We start from the raw sequence: 21,494 nt of genomic DNA on the forward strand, positions 1-21,494 counted from the left end.
ACATTGAGAATTAAATTACACGATTTGTGTAAAAATTGAGTTTTTCGTCGTCCACGTTATTCGTTTATAAGATTGCCATTTCCATTTTTGAATTTTTTTTACCATCGACGGAGAGAGCGTGGTTTACTACCACATTTTGATCGAACATCACGGAATCTTATTATCGTTGTGTTCATTGTTCCACTCATACTAAAAGAATTGTACATGGCAACGCAACCACATCGATTGCACTAATATTTTTGGGGTGAGAATTTTGTAATCATGTTACACGAATATGTATGTTTTATACGAAACAGCATCAAACTGATTTCATTAATAACAATAACGCGCAGTTTCGATATCCGTTTGATACCGCAATATGATAGTTTGAAATTGATACATATTGGTGTTAATGAGTTTGTCATTGAATTGGTCCTGCCACTATTGTTGTCTCCCAGTGCCAAGGTCCGAGCACTGCTGCGAGATTCGATCTTGAAGATTAAAGAACTGATAAGTACGTTTTCGAAACATATCAGCAGTCAGTTGTTTCAGATCAACATAATACATATAGGTAGTATAATACATTGAATGTGTATTGCAAATAGGACACGATCTCGATTAACTCCTGTCAGTAAAATGTCGATCGTTTCAAAAGAGAATGATCCATTTTATGATAATACATAGAATCAGTACTGTACCACCTTAATAGATACATACGCTAAAAGTATCATTCACCAGTCGTTACATATTTTTTAATAATACTGAAACAATATTTACATTACGACACACTTCTTGTTTCAAAAATAAAAAGATTTACTACTGTAAAAAAGGTGAAGTTATACCGGCTTATACAGGTTGAAATTATACCGTCAAAGTAGCTTCAACAGTCAGCTTCATAAAATAAAAGATGAATTAAGCGTGATACATACATATGCATTGGTGGTACAGTGGTGAAGCAACATTTGTGCGCTATTAATTCGTTTTATGTAATAGATTAGTTAATTAAAGCTTATTTACATGAAGCTACTCTGTAATAGCGTTGTGTCTGTGTACAATTTGCAACTGAATGCCACCTTGGCAAAAATGGCATGTCGTTAACTGAAACTACATACTACTTACAATTAGTGGTAACTCAGTTACGTATGTATGTATAAATTATAAATGCATTTCCATCTCGTTCTACTGTATACGTGTTACATATAGTGTTATGCATTTTATGTTAAGTACAGGGTCTTCCATTAAGAATTGTTATTTTGAATGATAAAAAAACGCCATTTTTTTCTACAATCAACCATTGTGTACAATTTACATTTTTTTTGGACAATTGTACTAACCACGTGTCGAAGAGTGACATCGCTCATTTTTGCAAATAAAAAATAGTCTAAGAATGTCTATAGTCTATGCAAACTTTATTTGCGGTTTTGTGAACTGAAAAGAATGCAAGCACATTATTTTTTAATGGACAGGATTAGTTACGGAATCATGGCTTCTTTTTTTAATTTATAAAGAATGATCAAAGTACATGTATTTGCAAAAGTAAACAGTGGGTCATCTCACTGATCTCTATAAACTTGTTATTTTATCTTGATTCATATTATAATTTCATTTACTTTTCCAAAGATGACCTTTTATCATTCTGCATATATGAAAAATGTACCAATGTTCTTGACGCAGATCAATTATCTAGGGGCTCGCCGAAACTTTAATCCTCTCCGGATTAAAAATATTTTAGGTTGAGGTGAAAATCTGAAAATTTTTGCATGTAGGCTAATACGGTAATGCTTAAGCCAGGGAAAATAATATTTTTCATCTGAATCTGAAATGTCCCACCATATTCATTGCTGATGAATAGACATTGCCACTCAAAGATATCAAATACATATTGTCATTTAACCACACAATAGCTTTGTAAAAAATTTGCAATTGGCCAGAATCGTGAAGAAAATGTTGAAGGTTACTTTTATAAAAAAAAAAACAACTGAAAACATATGTAAATAATTTAGCCCCGGTCTCCACCATTCGGTATTTTACACTGTATCTCAATTATAAAAGTATTATTCGACGCTGAGAACGCGCTGCAGACCGAGAAAGTTTGATCACGCGTGTCATAGAAGTTTGTTAAAAGAAACAGCATCGATTGTTCTCGGCATAGTGTGGCTACGCAATTGAGTAGTCACGTATGGAGAAAGTCCGCATATCGCGAACAGGTTCGGACGGGTCGTTGTAAAGACTGTGAAACCGAGTCGTAAATGGAATTATCCGCGATACCGATCGCGTACCGATTTCTGGGGCGCTATTACTGGTCGCGAGAGCCTGAATGAACGAACCGAACGGCTCTCTCTTTTCATCTTTCTCTTCTCTCTCTCTCTCTCGCTCTCTTTGCGCGATCCCCATCCTAACCCATTTTACACGTCTGTAACCACTTGTCGAATCGAGGGCGAAGGGTCGCTGATGTAGCTTCCGGTTTTATGCACTTCCGGTTTTATCTGCTTCCGTACGTCAAGTGCTGTACATCACACCTAATGGAGTAAATGGATAGAGATAATCGTCCGCGGCAGCCTCCAATTGAAGTACAATAACGTTAATGTTCTTAATTTAAAGCGACAAATTACTCGGAGAATGGCTTTGTGACTCTTGTCCGACAATGAGTCCTTAATGTAATATCTGGGGTGTCCGTGAGTAACGCTTTCTTTGGCCGAACGATGCTGCAATAATAATAATTATTTTAACACGATTGAATTACTATATTTCCTGCTCTTAACAAGGCTACGACAGACAATGTTTATCTCGGTTTCACGGGCCAGTAGCCGAAGTTGTACCTCACAACTATTTCTTTACTATCAATGTAATATCACATTATTATTACCACAAAAGTTATCAGAAATCGTCACAAATTTTACACTCCTCGTCACACTTTTTTTTAGCTTTTTTCCGCAATTTTTCATTATCTCTTCGCGACACTTTTTCATTATTCTCCTACCCGCCCTGCTAATTCAACCTCCATCAACACTTATTGCTTGTTATTACATTGCAGTATGTATTAAATATATGTATATGTACCTATTTTCATATGTACTTGAATGTAGACTGCGGATCGTTACGTAAATTGAAAATTTTCTTTATCGATCGCAGGAGTTGGGAGCCAGATACACATTCAGTTCTTTCTTTAATCATTTTATTGTATTATTATCGTCGAATATACTAAAATCACTTTCACGCTTAGAGAAATTTATGAAAAATTGAAAAGCATAAAGCCAAATATAAAAATTGATTCATCTTCATTTGTGGTCTTACCAAGTCAAATGTACATATTAAGGATATGTGTGTTGATTTCGAGTTGGGCGAAACTGTTAAATCTTTTAATTGGTTACGACTAGGCTGCAGATCTTTCTGGAAGATGAAAATGTTGTGTATCAATTATAAGAAACGAGAACCAGATCGACATTTTATTTCTTTAATTATTTTAACTAATTGAAGAAAGTATGTATATCGATACTCTTCAATAATCTCAATTTTTCAACAAAGGAAAAGTAGCGCGAAATTAAAAATGACACCTCTTAATGGAAGACCCTTTATGTATACAGTAGTGATAGAGAAAAGCTTGTTGAAAGCATACCGAAAAAAAAGGAAGAGTGAAGTGGAATTGAGAGGCCCACTTTGAATCCTCTTACGTGTCCCTGCTGCCGAATCGTTCGCACACCAAATAAAACCGATAAATTCGTGAGCGGCTGTTCGAAAAGTATGTATATGTATCTCCGTTGGAGAAGTACCGAACAATAGGCTGCTAACGATGAATCATGAAAAATCGTGGCGAAAAACTGGGAGGAGGTTTTCCCTGGTACCTGAGTATCCTGTGTGGCGCTACCTTGGGGTTTCTCAGGTCGGTCAAGGTGCTGTTGGCGACGACACAAAAGGATCACGGAGGGGCAAAAAGGAAGGACACCCGGATGATCCTGCCTCTTGTGACAGAAACTTTACGATTCTACGTCAGTTTTATGGAACGCGTCACGCCGCGCCGCGCCGCAGCGTTCAGAAAAAGGTGTCCGATCTCTCGAGAGAATGAGAAATCGATATTTTTCCTTCCAAAGACAACGCAACTACAACTGTATCGCTCGTTGTCTCTCGTTACTATTCTCCAGTTCATACTCATTATTCTCTAGAAGGCACTAGAATAAAACACACAGTAAAAGCCTGCATAACGCGAAAGATTGTACATACATATACACGTGAAGTGTTCTTTACAGAACTATGTTGTTGTACAGATTACATTTTTAGAAGTTTATAACTAGTAGTTGTCTTAAATATTTAATTTTCCAGTTAAAATAGCTCCGACTGCAAAGGGTTAACAAAATAATGGGGTCTTTTGCTTTTTTATCGAATATACAATAAAATAAAAGGATTAGTTTACTGCGTGATGTGTAAAAAAAGTTTGAAGAAAATTGTGATTGACAAGAATTATGGAAAAAATAGTAAATATTGATATCACTTTTGAGCATAAATTGCAATAAAAGTCGTGCGTAAAAGTAGCCCTGTTAATTTTATGAGGCAATACAAGTCAATTTTAACGCTAATAGAAATATAATTTTATGGAAATATATTACATTCTATCGGAATGCACGGTAGAACGGTTACGGAAAGACACTCTTTAATGATAAGAGTTCGACGAAACGGTTGGATTACGCAAAAGTAAATTTACATAAATCAATAATTGGGTTTAAATTGATCCGAACGATGAACGATGGTTAAATACACTTTACAATATTCAAAGTCCACGGAAGAAAAATAAATGCTCTTGATATTCTTTGTGTCGTCGCGTCGCGTCGTTTCATTTAAAATTTTATTCTACTTTTACAGTCGATCAATTGCAGTTACTTGTGAAGTCACGATTTGGGTTAATCTGAGGTATTCAAATAGAAATAATTATCAATTAAAAGCTGCTGTTCGATCTCTGCGATACTTAAAAAATAGAGAATAGATATTGTTATAAAATATACAATACGATCGATCACTTGTAAATTTGGGAAAGTTCAGTTAGTTTTCATATTTTTCCATGGAGATTTTTGATCCTGTAAAATATTTTCGCATTCTTAACAAAAATGTAATCAACATACCTCTCCAATACTGTTCATCCATATCGCATTCCGCGTCTGCTTTATGTTTCGTAGAATTTGAAGAATTTTTAATTAGTGTTCTTTGAAAGAGTTATTGGCTTTGTAAAAATATTGATCTCTCGAATCGTGCCTCGCTGCCTACCTATAATTAAAACTACATACCAATTCACGCATATTGCTTGCTTCCTCCCCAACTGATCACAAATATTCTAGTAGTGATCGTTATAAACGGTTTAAAAAAGGAGAAGGATGAATGTAACATGTTTTGCCTCTGTCTGTACACGTTGAACATTTCAGAACAATAGCAAAACAGGTATCTTTGTACATACTATACATATATCATACATATAATAATAAATCCAAAATGCAGAATAGTATTTTCGTACGTGAACCTTTGTTTTATAAACGATTCACGCGAAAAGTAGATTTCTTACTTGTTCTTATGGCAGTAACCATACTGACTGAGAATGTATATCTCTTTGAGAACTGCGTTTTAAAAAACTTTCTTTTGTTAGAGGTCGCGTGAAACACCCTGTATAACTATTGGAGTGCATTTATGGCGAAGTCAATGAAAGAATCGTCTTGGGAGACCTCCCGTATCTTGCTTGTTCCGGATGACTTTCTTTACGCATACCACTCTACCTGATGTTTCGAATGCTCGAACTTTGGCAATGTACAGGGTGAGCCTCATAAACGAGGACTGGTGATTGTATACTAGAGTAGCGTCCACCTTCCCGGCTTATTGACTTTATTATGTGCCGCCAAGGTCAATGCTGAGAGTCAAAAATAATACTTGGGTTCGAAAAATAATACTTTTATAACTAACTTTATATTCTCCTATATCGCAATTAACAAGTTCGTTTAACAAGTACATAGTGACTCTGACAATGAGTCTTAGCTAGGGTTTTCAGAAATGTTTTATCCAAATATACAAGTAGTGAAAACTGCAATTATGTATAGGTATATGAGATAGGCTCAAAATATAGGAGTTCAAGTAAAAGAGGTACACAGCACATTTTAAACTTTTTTATTCAAATCTTTTTGAAAATTCAAATATGATCTAGGAGATCAAGTTCAAATATAGAAGATCTGGCAACCCTAGTCTTAGCACTCGAGTGCTAAGGGTTAATTGCGAGAAACTGGACTGATTACACAGTTTCGATGAATTTTGCAAGGGGCAGGATTATTTCGGGACACCCAGTACACGTAGATAGGTATCGGTTCTTTTTAATGTTGCCAGGACGGGACGGGGAATCCTTGGTACCTGTGCGACGAGTTCCGTCTTGGATCATTCGAAATGACGGAGGCGCCACGAATAAAGATAGAAGAGGAAGAAAAAAAGAGAATGAAAGGAAGGGACCGACAGTGAGAATGTCTCGAACGGTTTACGATGCGTCAGGGTGTGGTGCGGTCCATCGCGAGACTTTGAAACGGCTTCGTTCTCACGGCTAAAGGTTTTCGCTCTTTGTTCTTTTTTCACGGCATACCCACACATAAAGGGTGAAATCATGTTCCAGATATGGACAAGGGGAAAAGCGTTGAAATTCATCTTGCGGGCGCGGGCGTAGCGAGTACAACATTTCTCTGGATTGTTTATGTGAAATATTTAGTTAACCCTTTGCCATATTGTCTTACCCTTATGGTAAAGATTGCAAAGGGCACGAAACTATGTAATTCTTGTCGATTCTTCCGAATCGAAATAAAATATTGTCGACAGTGGGTGTAGAAAAAGTATTCGTACACTCTTTAAACACGAATAATTTTATTACATTGGACCGAATAGTTTCTTTTTTTTTTGAGATGTTGGATGGATGATTAATTTACTAGGTATGTAAAGTGTAAATAATTCTTTTTTAAATTTCTATTGGTCGGAAGAAAACAGTGATATGTATGTATGTAGTCATGATTTTTATGTTTTTTATCTGTGCTTACGATAAAAATTTGGAAAGTGTCTTTTGTAGATCTAACGAAGTTATACAGGGGGTCCCAGAAATATTGTATATCTTTGAAAGGGACTAATCCTAAGGTCATTCGAAGTAACTTTTCCCTTTGCAAAAATGTTCTCCGCGGCTTCGTTAAGGAGTTATTAACGAAAAACGCAGACCGATCAGTGCACAGGCCCTGCTAAGCGTGACGTTGGTATTGGCCGAATCCGACCGCAGTAGCCGCGCTCTGATTGGCCCGAGTTTTTTGTTAATAAAAATGTTTAACTCCGTTAATTCTTGTCACCCTGTAGATATTTATATTTGTGGAAACATTTAACAATTTATTTAGATTTTTCACATTTATTATAACAATATGTGCTGATATTTCATAATTTCTAATGTACCTTTGTAATTTCAATAACTATGGACTAAAAAATATGAATCCAGACATTTGACGGGTTGTGGTGCGGTTATTGTTAGGAAAGAATATTTTTTGTTTCACTCCAGTTTGTTGCAATTGGTTTTACTGTTTCAAATTATGCCTACTTACTTTTGTCATAAATGTATAAAATCCGCAGTCTGGCTATTAGATAGGAATCAGCTGATGCGTCTGATCATGACCTACCGATTCTACTTCTTGCATACATGTATGTATGGTAGTACATATCTCCGTAACTGTCGTGTCGCGTCGGGTCTGCCGAGCGACAGTTCGAGTAGAGGTGCTTAAAGAAATTAAAAGAAAGATGAAAGTGATTCAAAGTCAGCAACTGCTCGTGATCTACTAGTGAGCTCTTCGCGAATTTCAGTGCAGCTCCCGAACAGTTCTTTTCGGTCTGGACGAGGCCTCTCAACGAGCAGTTCGCGAGTAGTTTCAGAGTAGTTTGCGAATAGTTTGCGAGCAGCTTGCTAACAGTTCTCTTCGGTCTGGACCCTGAACTGAGACCTCAGATTCGTCAGAAATTCACATGGCAAATATGGTTGTAAAAAAACTAAAAAGTTACAATTGGAAATTATCAACTGATCATTCTTTCATTGGGTGTTTGAAACCATTTTTAACTTATCAAGAATTCAATAATATCGACTGCTTAAAATTAGTATTGAATGAATTTCTTAAATCAGAACTCTGTGAATTTGTTTGGAAAAAGCAGCTTCATAGAAAATAATGGTGAACTCGTCGGCAATTAAGAATGGATGTAAATACGTATTCATATTTTTTAGTAACAGTTTCTGTTAAAAAACGACGTTTCTCAAGATTACACTTGTATTTATAGAATACATATGTACTTACAACAGAACCATCTGCGGTCAAAGGCACGCGGGCCAATGATCAATAAGTAACTGCGAAAGGCAGTGTAATAAGTTCGTTCGTATTCTGGAAACATAATGCCAAAGCGGAAATATTCAAGAGCCTGGATAGAATTTTGAATACTCGGCTGAACTAAAGATGAAGTTCCTTTTTACCGTTTCCGAATGTTATTTGCTTTCATAACCGAAGCGGTTTGTTTCACGAATAAGCTGTGGGAATAAGCACTGTTAAAAATTTATTAAAAGAATATTAAGGAAGTTCACTTAGTGGTAGTTTTGATATTTTATCAAGAATATTTTCAACTACACAAATTTATCTGTTATTGCCAAATTTCAAACCATTCAAACAATTTAACTTGTTAAAAGAATGTACATATTTAGTTATTTATGTGATATTATACTACGGTGTTAAAATTGATAAATGGTTTATTCATTGAAAATGTAATAAGTGAACAAATTATTTGATACTGTATTCAGAGGACTTATTTAAATTAATGCCTAAATACGTAAACAGTTTGTTTCCGTACGCTCGTATATGTATCTCGAATTCTAAACCGCAGTAACGGGTACAAAGTAATTGATACATGGTTCTTTTTCGTCCGCAGTATGCAATACGTATAAAATGTTATCGATTTCATTTTTTTAATATTTTGTTATGTCGTATTAGGTTTTGAGGGCCACCATTTTTTCTTATTTGAGGTTATGAGCGCCACGCAAGTAGTGTCGATTTCTAAAAGAGAAAGAATACGTTTCGAATAGAAGAAACTCAAAAGTTTGTTTTGTGTAGGTAAGCAAATTGCGTGCGCGGGAGTACAATACGTTTGGCGAAATGGGGCACACGTACGATTGCAGTAAGGACAGACGATTGGTGGCGAATAGGAAGAGGTGGATGAAACCTAGAACGAGGCCGAAAGGACCTATTGAAACGAGCCAGGATCTCTTGAAGGTCCCGTTAGCCCCGTTCATTTGTCCGTCCATGACCCCTACGACATAGATACGAGTCCATCGTATTTTATCGAGCAATCGTCTTCATGTCGTAATTGTATGAGGCGGCGAGACGTGAGACCTTCCTCTCACGTTTCCGTCCGATGGCAATTTCATCTGCAAAAAACTTCGTTCAACGATTATTGTAACCGTTCTTCATCATTATCGCGATCGATTAGCGTTTTACGACGCGCCCCGCAGTGGTTCGAATTTCGAATACATACTAACAAGGAAACCTAAGTAGGTGGCTGATACACGCCGATTTTGATGAAACTTTGCGCAAGTGTTCGTGTTAGAATTACCTAAGAATTTAGTCGCATTTTGTTCCTGATTCGCAATACTTAAATTAATATACCTATCTCCCAAAGCATGTAACGGTTTTTCGACATAAATAGGTTAATAGATTTTTGTTCAGAAGATATCATAATTTTTTTTTACGCAAACCAATGCATCTTTGAGTTATGTAGTTAGGTATGATTTTTGTCAAGAACGCCTATGTAAATCGCAAACGACGAATGATACGTAAAAATGGTTGAAGTAAAAAGTACATCGTATGGGCCATGGGCCCATAAAGCTGTGTGAAATTTCTTTCTGACACTGTATAATATGTTATATTATTACACAGGTCAATGTGCCATTTTCTGTAAAACTGTAATACAATATTTTATGTAAATTCGCGCTAAAGCTTTCCATTTCGTAAGATAATTAGTTGAAACATTACTAAATGTTTATATTACTTATTTCAGCTACGTGCAATGGCCTGTGTTGTAACGAAGCGACTGAACGAGAATTGAGACATCAAGCCAGACAAGATTTTCACGACTTGATCCATCATCATAGCAGAAGTCTGCAAGGTCTTCTGGCAACAACAGCGGATGCGTTGAGGGGTAAGTTTCCGTAAACGGAATAATTAAATCTCTTGTCACACAGAAAATTTGATAACGTAACCGTGCCAATTTTAGAAATATAAAACTCATTTGACTATAGTGTCCAGTTTTATAATGATATTCTTCTTGAGCTTAAACATTCACTTATATATTTAATTTAATTGTTTAATATCACGAATTTTTCACATGCCATTCCACTTTCCTTATATGTACATACATATTATTCAGTGTCGCCAGATCAAGACTTGTGTCCCCAATTCTACAACGACGCGCCGAGAGAGGGTAACTTTTCCCCTTCAATTCGTGCTCCCTCTCTTCATCTGGCGACACTGATACATATTGTTAAATATGTACATATATTGCATAAGCTTTCACATTTGTTTTCACGTTGCTATTACATACTCGTATTATGAAAGGGTCCTTCCCATAAATGAATTAAATGCAATTATAAAAATGTCTGGTAACAAATGACAGTAATAACACAATACATAATTGGTTAAAATCTTCGAGTTTTGCAGTTACTTTACATATTCAAGTAGTAATTCGATTAATAACTTGCTTGGTCATTAGATACAGTAATAGATCATTATAATTATACAGGGTATCCCAACTAACTTGACCACCTTGAATATATTTGTTGTTTTTAAAGATACGTCAAATGTCCTGAAGGGCAAAATTGAATGGTAAAATGGGGCTCGTACGATACCAAAAAAAATTTTTGTTTTTATGTAAATTTTTTTAGAGATATGAAGGTCACCTTCATTGGTGACATGTAAACCTTGAATCACTTAATATGTAGTTCTTATAACAAACTCTATTCTATTCGTTAAAATATATTTACATTTTGGGCATTGAATGGAACTCGCTCGAGTCGGCCATAATAACGAAGTTGGTCTAAACATGTTCTTTTCGACTTACAAACTGAGGGTACAATAAGAAAAAGAGGGCAGCAACGACAGATTGCCAGAATGGGGTATTTCGTAGCCTCGCTGAAAGCTCCAGAAATGGGATTGAGCGAAACAGTTTCTTAAATTGGCAAAACTCAACCGCAGTTACTATTTTTACGTGCCAACTGGAACACCCACTCTTTCCATCCTTTTCGCACACGAGCGCGTACATGCACATATGTATATGTATGTACTCTTCTTTTCGTTGCTTTCGTCAGCTCCATCATCTGTTCTTTCATTGTGTCTTCTTTATCCTTGAGGCATATCAATTAATGTGCTTATTGTCGTTTAAGCTTCTTTTTACTACGGTTATTTACGCCTGTTGGTAGAGTGCTAACTATACGTGCAGATATCTTTCGCAATGCTTGAACACAATAAGTCAATATGTACATACAATGGAACCAATTGGTTTCCTACGTTTTTAAAAGTGGTTATTTTTAGATATATTGGAGAGAATCTTTACAGCTGTTATCACAATTATGAATGAAATGTTCTTATTCTTTCATAAAAATAACCATAAATTGCTAGAATGGCCTAAGTAGGCATTCAGTTATGAATGTCCAAATGAAATCCAAATAATAGTTGCAATAAATAAATTGTCAGCGTTACTTTTTTGTACTGACGTGTAGAGATAAGTGTACACAGTGCAGTTCAATTTTCAACAATTGTACAGTTAATGCAGTACTAGGGTACTCACTTTCAATTTATTTTGAAAAAATCTTTGATATTTTTGTCGGCAAATAGCAAAACTATAGTGGATTTTTATGTTCCCGGATGATCACAGATTAATTCACATTTAAGGTGCAAGAATATACATTGAGACCATAAACTGCAACAGCATTGAATATCATAAACAATTTTGGTTATTCACAATTTCGGTGAAAGATTTTCGAGGTAATTCTTTTGAGAGTAACACCGTGATGAGAATAATTAGTTTATACGCGCAAGGAATAAGTGCGAGATCGATACAGTTGATAAATCCAAATAAGTACAGTTGAATTCCCGAGTATGTTGTTATGCGTGCGTTATTTGATAGTGTCTTATCTCTCCGCTTCCCTCTCGCGGAGTTAATGAAGAGACACTGCAGAGACTCGGTATGTATAACGTGGTGTGCACATACATACATACATACTACGAGAACTTTGCTCTTGGCTCTACAAGAAAACTAAGTGAAATCTTGTATCAAATGAGAGAAAACGCAAGCACCTAATGTCTTCCCTCTATGTAATTTTGTTTTTTCGTTGCAATCTTATTGGTAGTTTCTATCCTCTGTTTAATTTTTTGTCAGAACTGTTTGAATACTATGTTTAACACTAGGAATACTGAAAGAAACTATTGTTGTACGTTATGCTGCACTATTATAACGTAACAAGAGTATATTTACTACGAGTTTTAGCCATTTTTTCTCATAGTGTAATATAAATGTCTGGAATTATGAACAACATAGTATGTATGTGCTTATGTGGTTTGCGATTTACGACCGAAATTATACTAAAGTGTGCTTTTTGTTTATTCATCTTCTGCCTCGATAACGTAAATAAATATCGTTAGGAAATGCGGGAATATTTGTGGAAAGACTTTAAGAAGATTCCCTCAATCGGATTCGTCAGAACTTTCCTAAAGCTCGAGAAGCTCGCTTGGAAATCTGCACAGTTTCTGGGACACATTTCGTAAATAAAGTACGGCGAATTTTCATTGAGAGAGAGGAAAACATTCTTTCGCAAAGGAGGCACCTCTTCATAAGAGAAGAATTTCTATTGCAGTAAATTGACTATGGCATTTTGAATTGGAATGCTGTGTAGATAAAGGGAGATCAATTTTCCATACACCGTGCAGAATAACCAATAATTTTGTTCGTTTTTTTCATTCATTTCGCGTATGACAGATGCATAGATCACGCGCTTTCCGTTTTCCGTGTTTCAAATAAACAAAACAGTAATATACAAGTCAAATAAAATATAAAAATACACGGGAAAAATAACAAAATGCGCAAAAAGTGCACATGCAAATAACACAATCAATTGTTCTTTATTAAACGAGGAAGGTTCAACAATTTCGTTCAGTTACGAGAAATCGTATTATTTCTATTGTTTGACTTTGTTTTCTGCCTCGGACATTAAACATATCAAATTAGTGCACGTTTTTAGTTACTAAAATAGTATTTACTATAATAAATCCACTTTTATTGTAAAGAAAAACATATTTTTTTCAACGATTTTCTACTACCAAGATTATATTTCCTAAAATTTGTATGCTTCACACATTCTGTATATTACATATCACGCTTTTTCTCAATAATACAATTGCGAAGAACAGGGATCAAATAAAAATGTATTTGTTCCTTGATATTCTTAAAATCTTTGAATCTTATTGCTGTTTTAAGTTTTACTTACTCAATTTCGGCTTAAATGCATAATATTCGCAATCCTGTGATACGAATTCATTGATTAATTAAAAGAAAAAAGAACGGCTCGTAAGTTGAACGGTTATTTCTGACTGCAAGTGGCAAAATAAAAACGCTCGTTGTAAGTTATCTGCTGTAATATGTAGATGTATGTTGTCGCGGACTATTTTTGCAGTTCTTTTTATTACCAACAATTCTTCCATACATCATTTTGATATATTATCTCGAACGGTTTAGGCAGCGTATGCAATAAAAGCCGCTCGGGCTCGGGTCGTTTTTCTCCGACTTACTTCACCTCTAACATCGCTGTTCGGCCCCTAATACGTTAGCGTGATAAAATATAGCTTAAGTTACTCTTAGAAGTACAAGTTTCATCAAAATCAGTATATCTCTTTCTAGTTCTAACTTTCTAACACCGGAACCTTTAATTCTTTCGGTGACTGAGCTGTACGTACAAAAGCGCAATATGTAATTCTCTTTTAAATAGTAATTTCAGATGATGTTGTTACATTACGTTAATTCCGAAAATTTGTTCAATTATGAGGAAATCGATGTCGCTTTTCAACAATTTGTTGAGAAATTCTCAATTGTTTAGTTTCAGAAAGATTTGTCCGGAGGTGTTAAAGGTAACATACATATTCACATAAGCTAACAAGTACTATACATACAGGATGTCCCAAAAATATTGTATTTCCTTGAAAGGGGTGATTCCTGAGGGCATTTCAGAGAGCAAGTAACTTTTTCCTTCACGAAAATGTTCTCTATGGCTTTGCTACGGAGTTATTAACGAAGCCGCGGAGAACACTTTCACAAAGGAAAAGCATGCTCCAAATGACTTCGGAAATCACCCCATTCGAGGAAGTACATACAACATTTTTGGGAGATCCTGTATAGTCTGCCAATACATATTACCGAATGTCTATTGTAGTAAACTGGTTTCGGTTTGCTGCAAGTATTCTCTGAATTCCGTGAGCTCGGCATTCAATCGGCAAATATCGCGAAATAGCGTATGCACTGGTCAAATTCGTCGGACCGACCGCGACCACTTCTTATTCCAACGGTCGCACACGTTTCGGCTCCACTATTTCGTCGTTCCTGCTGCTGAATTTAAATCTACCTCCGCCGTGCGTTTACCGTGACCGTTCCGCGAGATTCAGGCGAGGATCGTACCATTTTTACGTCATATCGAGAAACGAATCGGTAGAGAGAGAAAGGGAGACAGACGGCGGGTTGGAGGGGGCAGATAGAAGGGGGATGAAAGCGGAAGCAGGGTGAGCGAGAGGAGAGGAGGATTGCGAAAGAAGAAAGGGTAAAAACAGTAAGGGACGGAGCAAGTAAAAACTTGGAAAGCTGCAACGCGGGCTGTACGTGTCTGGAAAGAAGAGAAAATGGTAGAGGGAAACCAGAGAGGGCTGGGGCGGACTTAGAAATAGAAAGAAAAGGGTGGAAAACCACCAGCGACGTTACGCTCAAAGAGTGTTGCTAGCTATCGTGAGCCCGATACGTATTTAGCCGTACCAGAGCGCCAGTTCCTTTCCCGCCAAGACGGCTCAAAGCCTTTCAGCTTCCGATTTTCCTGAGATCTTGAAATTATGCAGCTGCACACGCTCGCGAAAAAAAAGAGAATCTCAACGAATTGTATTTCGTAGCTTAAGGGGGGCAGCCTCCTGTAAAAAACGGGTAGAAAATTAAGTTTTTTAGTTTTTTTCTTGTAACCATGTGATAATATGTGTAGAAAATTATGGCTAGACTGTGGATTTTATGCATTTATTCCAAACACGAATAAATGTACAGTAGAACCTCGCTTTACTCTACTTGTGTGCAAAGTTTCATAATTTTTTGAAATTACGGGATCGGTAACTTCCCTTGTTTTTTATTGATGCCTTTTATATGTAGATGTAGAATTTTGACAACGAAAGGAAATCGAAGGCTTGGAGAGACACGTTCACAGAAGCCAAAGAAAGCAATGAAAACAGAGACCGCAAGGGACAAAAGACAAAGTACGAAAAACAAACCGCAAACGAAAATAGTCGGTATCTAATCCTGGCGAAGGTCTTGCGTAGGTTCGCCCTCTTGACGTTCCATCGCTAGAATAGAAAAGCTCTGCGCGAAGCGAACCTGGATCTATTTAACTTTGATCTCTATTGTCTTTTTCATTCCGAATTCCTTCATTGTTCCCCATCTTTCTTGCTTTCTCCATTGTTCGTGAAAGCGATCGAGTAATTTCTGAATTCGTTTGAACTGCGATTACAGTGAAACAAATTGGAATGAAGCGATATGTGGGCTCATAGTATTTTCTAAAAATAATCAATATTATTTTGTAAATCATGAGATAATTGTGCAACATTCCATGAAAACGTTTGAGAGGTATACATATACAGTCGCGGACAAAAAGTTAAGTGGACACCTTTTGACAATTAATAACTTGTTTAATATTGAACCAAACGACTTAAATTTTTTTGATTTATTAGAAGGATTAGTTTACTAGTTCATGAGAAATTATTATCGGGCGAACAATTTTTAATATGCTTTCTGTAGATATGAGTAGGTTACATACGTGCACAAAGTTTCATCAAGTTACTACGAACTACCAATAATTAAAAATGGGAAACTGCGATTGAATACTTATATTGGGTAAATACTTACATGTATAATTCTGTTATTTTATATATTTTCGATCCATTACTGTAACCTGAATGACTTCGCTATTCGTATAGCAAATTTGATCGTTAAAATAAATCAGATAAACGAATTACGTCGAAAACATGCAAATACATTCTCGCAGTAACCATAAAACAGACGGCTTTTTATTGTATACCTATGTATATAAAGTAAAGAAGCGAGCCATTATAGTTGCTTTTTCTTCTAAAACGTCGTTTAGCAGAAAGCCACCATAATGGCGCGTAGTACCTAAAAGGTTAACACTTTAAAACCATGACTGCCACGCGAAAGTACTTACAGACAGGCGGCATCTATTTTATTTTTCACGGAGTTATGTGTTGTCAATATTGAATATCAGATTGATGCAAATATCTGAAATTTCGATATGAAAATTTCAATGACTACTTTATGATTACTAGACTGTGAATTTTTAAACAAAATAAAAAATTTTCGCATTGATTGCAGAACGAAGGAACCAGATAAAAATTGTATTCTTCTTTTAATTATCCTATTAAACTGAAACTAATGCCTTGATGTCCTTGAATATTTTCAACATGTCCACTGCTTTAAATTGTACGTGTCCATTTTTGTCATAAATGCATAAAATCCATTTTTATGCAGAATAAAAAATGTTCGCATTGATTGCAGAACAAAGGAGCCAGATAAAAATTGTATTCTTCTTTTAATTATCCTATTAAACTGAAACTAATACCTTGATGTCCTTGAATATTTTCAACATGTCCACTGCTTTAAATTGTACGTGTCCATTTTTGTCATAAATGCATAAAATCCGCTGTCTAATGATTACCTTTTCTTACTCGTTATTCCCTACACGAAAGTACTAAATCATTTACGGCAAGAAGTCAGGCTAGAAGATACATATTTTGATACAAATACAGATACTTAATGAGAACAGGAATCGGCACTGTCCAGGTCTTAGCACTCACTTTTCTGAAGTCGGTATTCGAAAGTTCGAAAGTACGAGAGAGTTGTTCTGGTAAATTAAAGCATTGTGATGTCACAAAGTGACGAATTAAAATATTTCTTTCCATTTTTAAGAAAAAAGAAAAAAACATATCTACGGTAATGTCATTACGTTCGTTACTATAGAATTCTACTCGATATCTGAACGGTTTGGCAGCACCGTTCATCGATAGCCATAATGGCAGTCGATGCATCAATCATATGTATATGTATTATAATTATGGAGATACATAGTTACCGAGACAAATGATGATAGCGAACGCGTTAACCGATTCCAATGAAGTTTTTTTCTAGCGGTATCTATTTCCGAACGTAGGTCGATCGATAAATGAATGGATCTCGCGGTCGCAACGGCAGCGACCTGCCGATTGCACCTGGTCTACGGAAAGCGAGAAAGAGGGAGAGAGAGAGGGAGATAGAGGAGGCGAACAAGAGAGAAAAGGAGAGGAAACAGAGAGAGATAGAGAAAGAGAGAGAGAATGAGAGTGAGAAAGAGGTATGCTACCGCACACGTATACCAGTTCGACGCTGCAACAGCATATCTGGTCCTGTTTGATGTCCAGGACCGGGTTCCACGGTCCGGATCAGGAGGGTTAACGGCTGTACAAGGTGGGGATGGAGAGCCAGGCGAAGGCAGAGGCCGCTTTCTCGCATCCGTATAAGGTTGTGCGTGCATTGCAATTTGTAATGCTGTTCGATGCTCTCTCGAAAGTGCAGCTTGCACGAAACCTCCGGGCAACGAATCCGAAACTGACCGGTCCATTCGGCCACGAAATGTGCTAGCGGTAATTATCGCGAGGATGTTGTTCGCCCCGCGGACGTGTATCCGATATATGTACGCTCTGTTGAGTGCACCGTCGCGTCGCGGTGCCTTGTGTCGTGTCGTGTTCCTGTCGGATTAGGCGTTATTCAATTAACGGGATCTATCTCCACACTCAAAAGCGGCTTCTTTAAGTACTACATATTTAGTATTAACACGTTCGCTGCTTCCACAAACATCTCAGACATTTACACAAAATCACAATACATACAGTAGATGTTCGATCATTCCGTAGTTGAAAGGTTAACATTGGTCGTAGTGATTGCCCTTTACCTTTTACTAGTTCCTTTGTATCTTGGTCGGATTCAGTTTATACGAGTATGTACTCCGATGGAGAAATTTTACAAACATATTTGTGACATTTTTCTGATTAAAACGAGTCGAAACATGACATAGTTCAGAGTATATTTGCTCCCTCAATTGTGACGATCGTAAGGGTTTGCCGCAGACGAGACGTGTCTGCGCGTTTGCCGTTTGCCGATAAAGGCACGTTGCCCCGGTGACTGCTCGAGGTACCGATACCGCTGTGCAATGTCGCCAGATGAGAGACAAACGGCTCTCACACATTCTCCTCCTTTTCCCCTTCCACTAAGCTGGAATGGGAATTCCAGCACCATGCGCACACTCCAACGTCCCCCACTAAGACCGTAGACCACGGTGCTCGTGCCGTAGACTGGTCTGGTTATCAGGGAGGGGGTAAACTGTCTTCCCCTCGATTTCCTCAATCTGGCGACACTGATACCGCTGTGTTCCTTGCGGCGTGGTACATATCGCAAAGCAGCGTAGCGTCGTGGCGATGAGCGGCATCTTTTCAGACACTTTCTGCCTATAAAAGCGGGTCTCGATGAGCAGAGTTTTCAGTTGTCGGACGACTACGAACAAATCGACATCCTTGACTCTTCCGTGTAACTCAGCTTATACGATTTAGTAAATCTCGATTATCCAAACCGACGACATGTTTCTAATATGGCGCTGGCAGAGAGGAGGGTAACCTTTTCCCCTGAATTCGAATCAATTCCCTGATCTGGCGAGTTTATACGTTTATAACACAAATGGATAGATGAAAAATTATTCTAATTAAGGTATTAGAAGAATATAGGCACGTTATTGTCAAATAATTGAAATTATTAACAGAATATGTATCCTGACTTATTTTATGATGTCGCTAATAACTTGGCAGTCGATGCGTCATAAAATTTCATTTTGCGTAGAGCTTGATTATTATGTAATTCGCGTGTTAAGAATTCTAGTGATTCAACGGTTGAACGTCGGTACACACATACACAGTATGTAAATAAGAATGGAATTGTTAACGTTAGGTGATTCCGTAATAATTTTCCTTATAGGCGGGCAAGACGATATTGTTCGGTATCGTTTAATCGTCGCGTCGCGTCGGTATAAAGTATAAAACGTGTCTCACGCGTGTCGAGATTCATGAATGCACGAGCAACAATAATAGCAGCGCTCTCCCGCTGGGTGGGACAGCGAGTGCACTTAGAATCGCAGCGGTTGTACTTGTTGATGTTTTAACAACCCCACGTGCGAAAACGGAACGCGGAGAGAGAGCAACACTTTTAACCCCACCGATACCATCGACGTTTTGCGGTTTATGCTCAACCGGCAGACTAATTGCGCGTGAAATCCTATTGTTTGCGGTGGAAATATTAATTACCAGATCCCCTCAATACTTTTGAAACATTTTAACGCTGCGGCTGACGGACATTTACACTCCGCGATGATTAATTTGTGTTTAGTTTCGTTTTCGCCGGTTAGTCGAGGTTTCTTCGGCATGGAGATTAATTCGTTTTTAATTAAGGACTCGTAACCGGCCATTTGCTTGAGTGAGGCGCCCTGTATTAAAAATCCGAAATTTTTTTTTAAATGCCAAATGTGAATTCCCGAAATATGTACATATTTGTTGTATATAAATTTTCACTTTTGGACATTTATTTTGTAGTACGATGTGACGCATCAAGGGCTCTTTTCTTTTTCTTTAGATACACCGAATTCCGGCTGTAGATCTTGCCCGAAATTAAAAATTAAAAATGTTTTTATTAAATATAGTACTTAATTGTTATTTTCATCCAAGCTATGTTCGGAAATTTCTAGATTTATAATTGCTACAAAGCATCACGCGATAATTATCTACAACGATCTTTTCAAATTATTAATGAAAAACAATTCTAATATTATTGTAGTAAATATTAGTTTATAGAAGTAAATGTATTGTATAGGTAATGAGACTTGCTTTGTTCTTGAATTTATACGAATGTGTGTAAACTCATTCACACCTTTAAAATACAATCTGGCATGACAAATTTCAAATGACCGAGATGAATAGCTTTAGAGCAATCATATCTGACATCGCTGAGTCGTCACTCGAGTGCTAAGCATTAGAAAAATTTTTAAATCGTCAATTTGTGTTGAAGAGAGATGAAACTGTAATTTATTTGAAAATACAAGAAAGAACAGAGAAAAAATACCGCTCGGATGTGTTGACTGTTTCGAAGCGAAGGTTAGAGATTTAGATATATACATACTACACTGTATATGTAAAATAAACGAGTTGAAAGTACAGACCATCCGAGAGTTATCTATCGACTGTAAATTAGAGATGAGGCGGTGAGTGTTCGTGATGGGCTTAAAGTGTTCCCAATGAGAAATCCTTGCGGCCGAATCGTTTTCTTACGAGGCTGTTGGCTCCGCGTGTGGCAAGATGCTACAGGGAGAAAAAGATTTTTGCACGTGCTGGGCGGGCCAGGTCATCGGCCTGCATCGCGGTAATTTATTTTAAACTCGTGACAGAACGTCCCGCTGAAATTTCTCTCTCGGCATTACGCAACGCCATTAGTTTCGGCTGTCTCTGTCGCGCGCTTATCGTTTTCTTGCGACCAATTAGTAAAATCGAGAGTATATCCCACGAATACTGTGCCTTGATTGCCAGATGCTTTGGCAGGCCAGTCTCGAACTTCCTCGGCTGACAATCAGATTTACATGGGTGTGGATAATACAAGTACATATTCCGACGACGAGCTATCGGAAGACAGCTTGCTATCAGTGGTGGACAAAAAGCATTTGAACAAATATTCGATCGACAAATAGGGCACTCATCCCAATTACTGTGCCATTAACCTAACTTGTTAAGTTAATTAATTAATTATTGAAGTGTTTGATTTCAATTACATCCGTTCTCTTGAACTCTTTCTTTTGGTTGGAATATCTTGTTCAAGTAGACAATGTTAATATCTCACGATAGTAAGTATGTAATTAAAATTAAGTTTCCTCTGCAACGATAGTTTTCCAATTACATAATCTCAAAAGTCTCAATATGCCCGTCTTTTGTTTATTATTTACTATTGTTCGTAAATACTTTATACGTTTATCGATAGAATTTCTTGTGCAGTAATTGTGAAATAATACAAGGTGGTGCATATATGTTAGTTATTACTATGAGCCAATTAACATGATATGTCTGTTTAAACATTTT

At 36.9% G+C, this 21,494-nt stretch overlaps 1 protein-coding gene across 1 annotated transcript in view; it reads left to right on the forward strand.

The window, feature by feature from the left end:
* Nucleotides 1-21,494, forward strand: part of Dally (division abnormally delayed protein) — a 160,958-nt gene that overhangs the window by 3,008 nt on the left and 136,456 nt on the right. The window contains exon 2 of the mRNA XM_076433584.1: nt 10,051-10,191. Within this exon, the coding sequence (XP_076289699.1) occupies nt 10,051-10,191 (141 nt within the window). The remainder of the gene's footprint in view (nt 1-10,050; nt 10,192-21,494) is intronic.

Source organism: Lasioglossum baleicum, chromosome 11, assembly GCF_051020765.1.
Source record: "Lasioglossum baleicum chromosome 11, iyLasBale1, whole genome shotgun sequence".
In the NCBI taxonomy this organism is placed as follows: Eukaryota; Metazoa; Arthropoda; class Insecta; order Hymenoptera; family Halictidae; genus Lasioglossum; species Lasioglossum baleicum.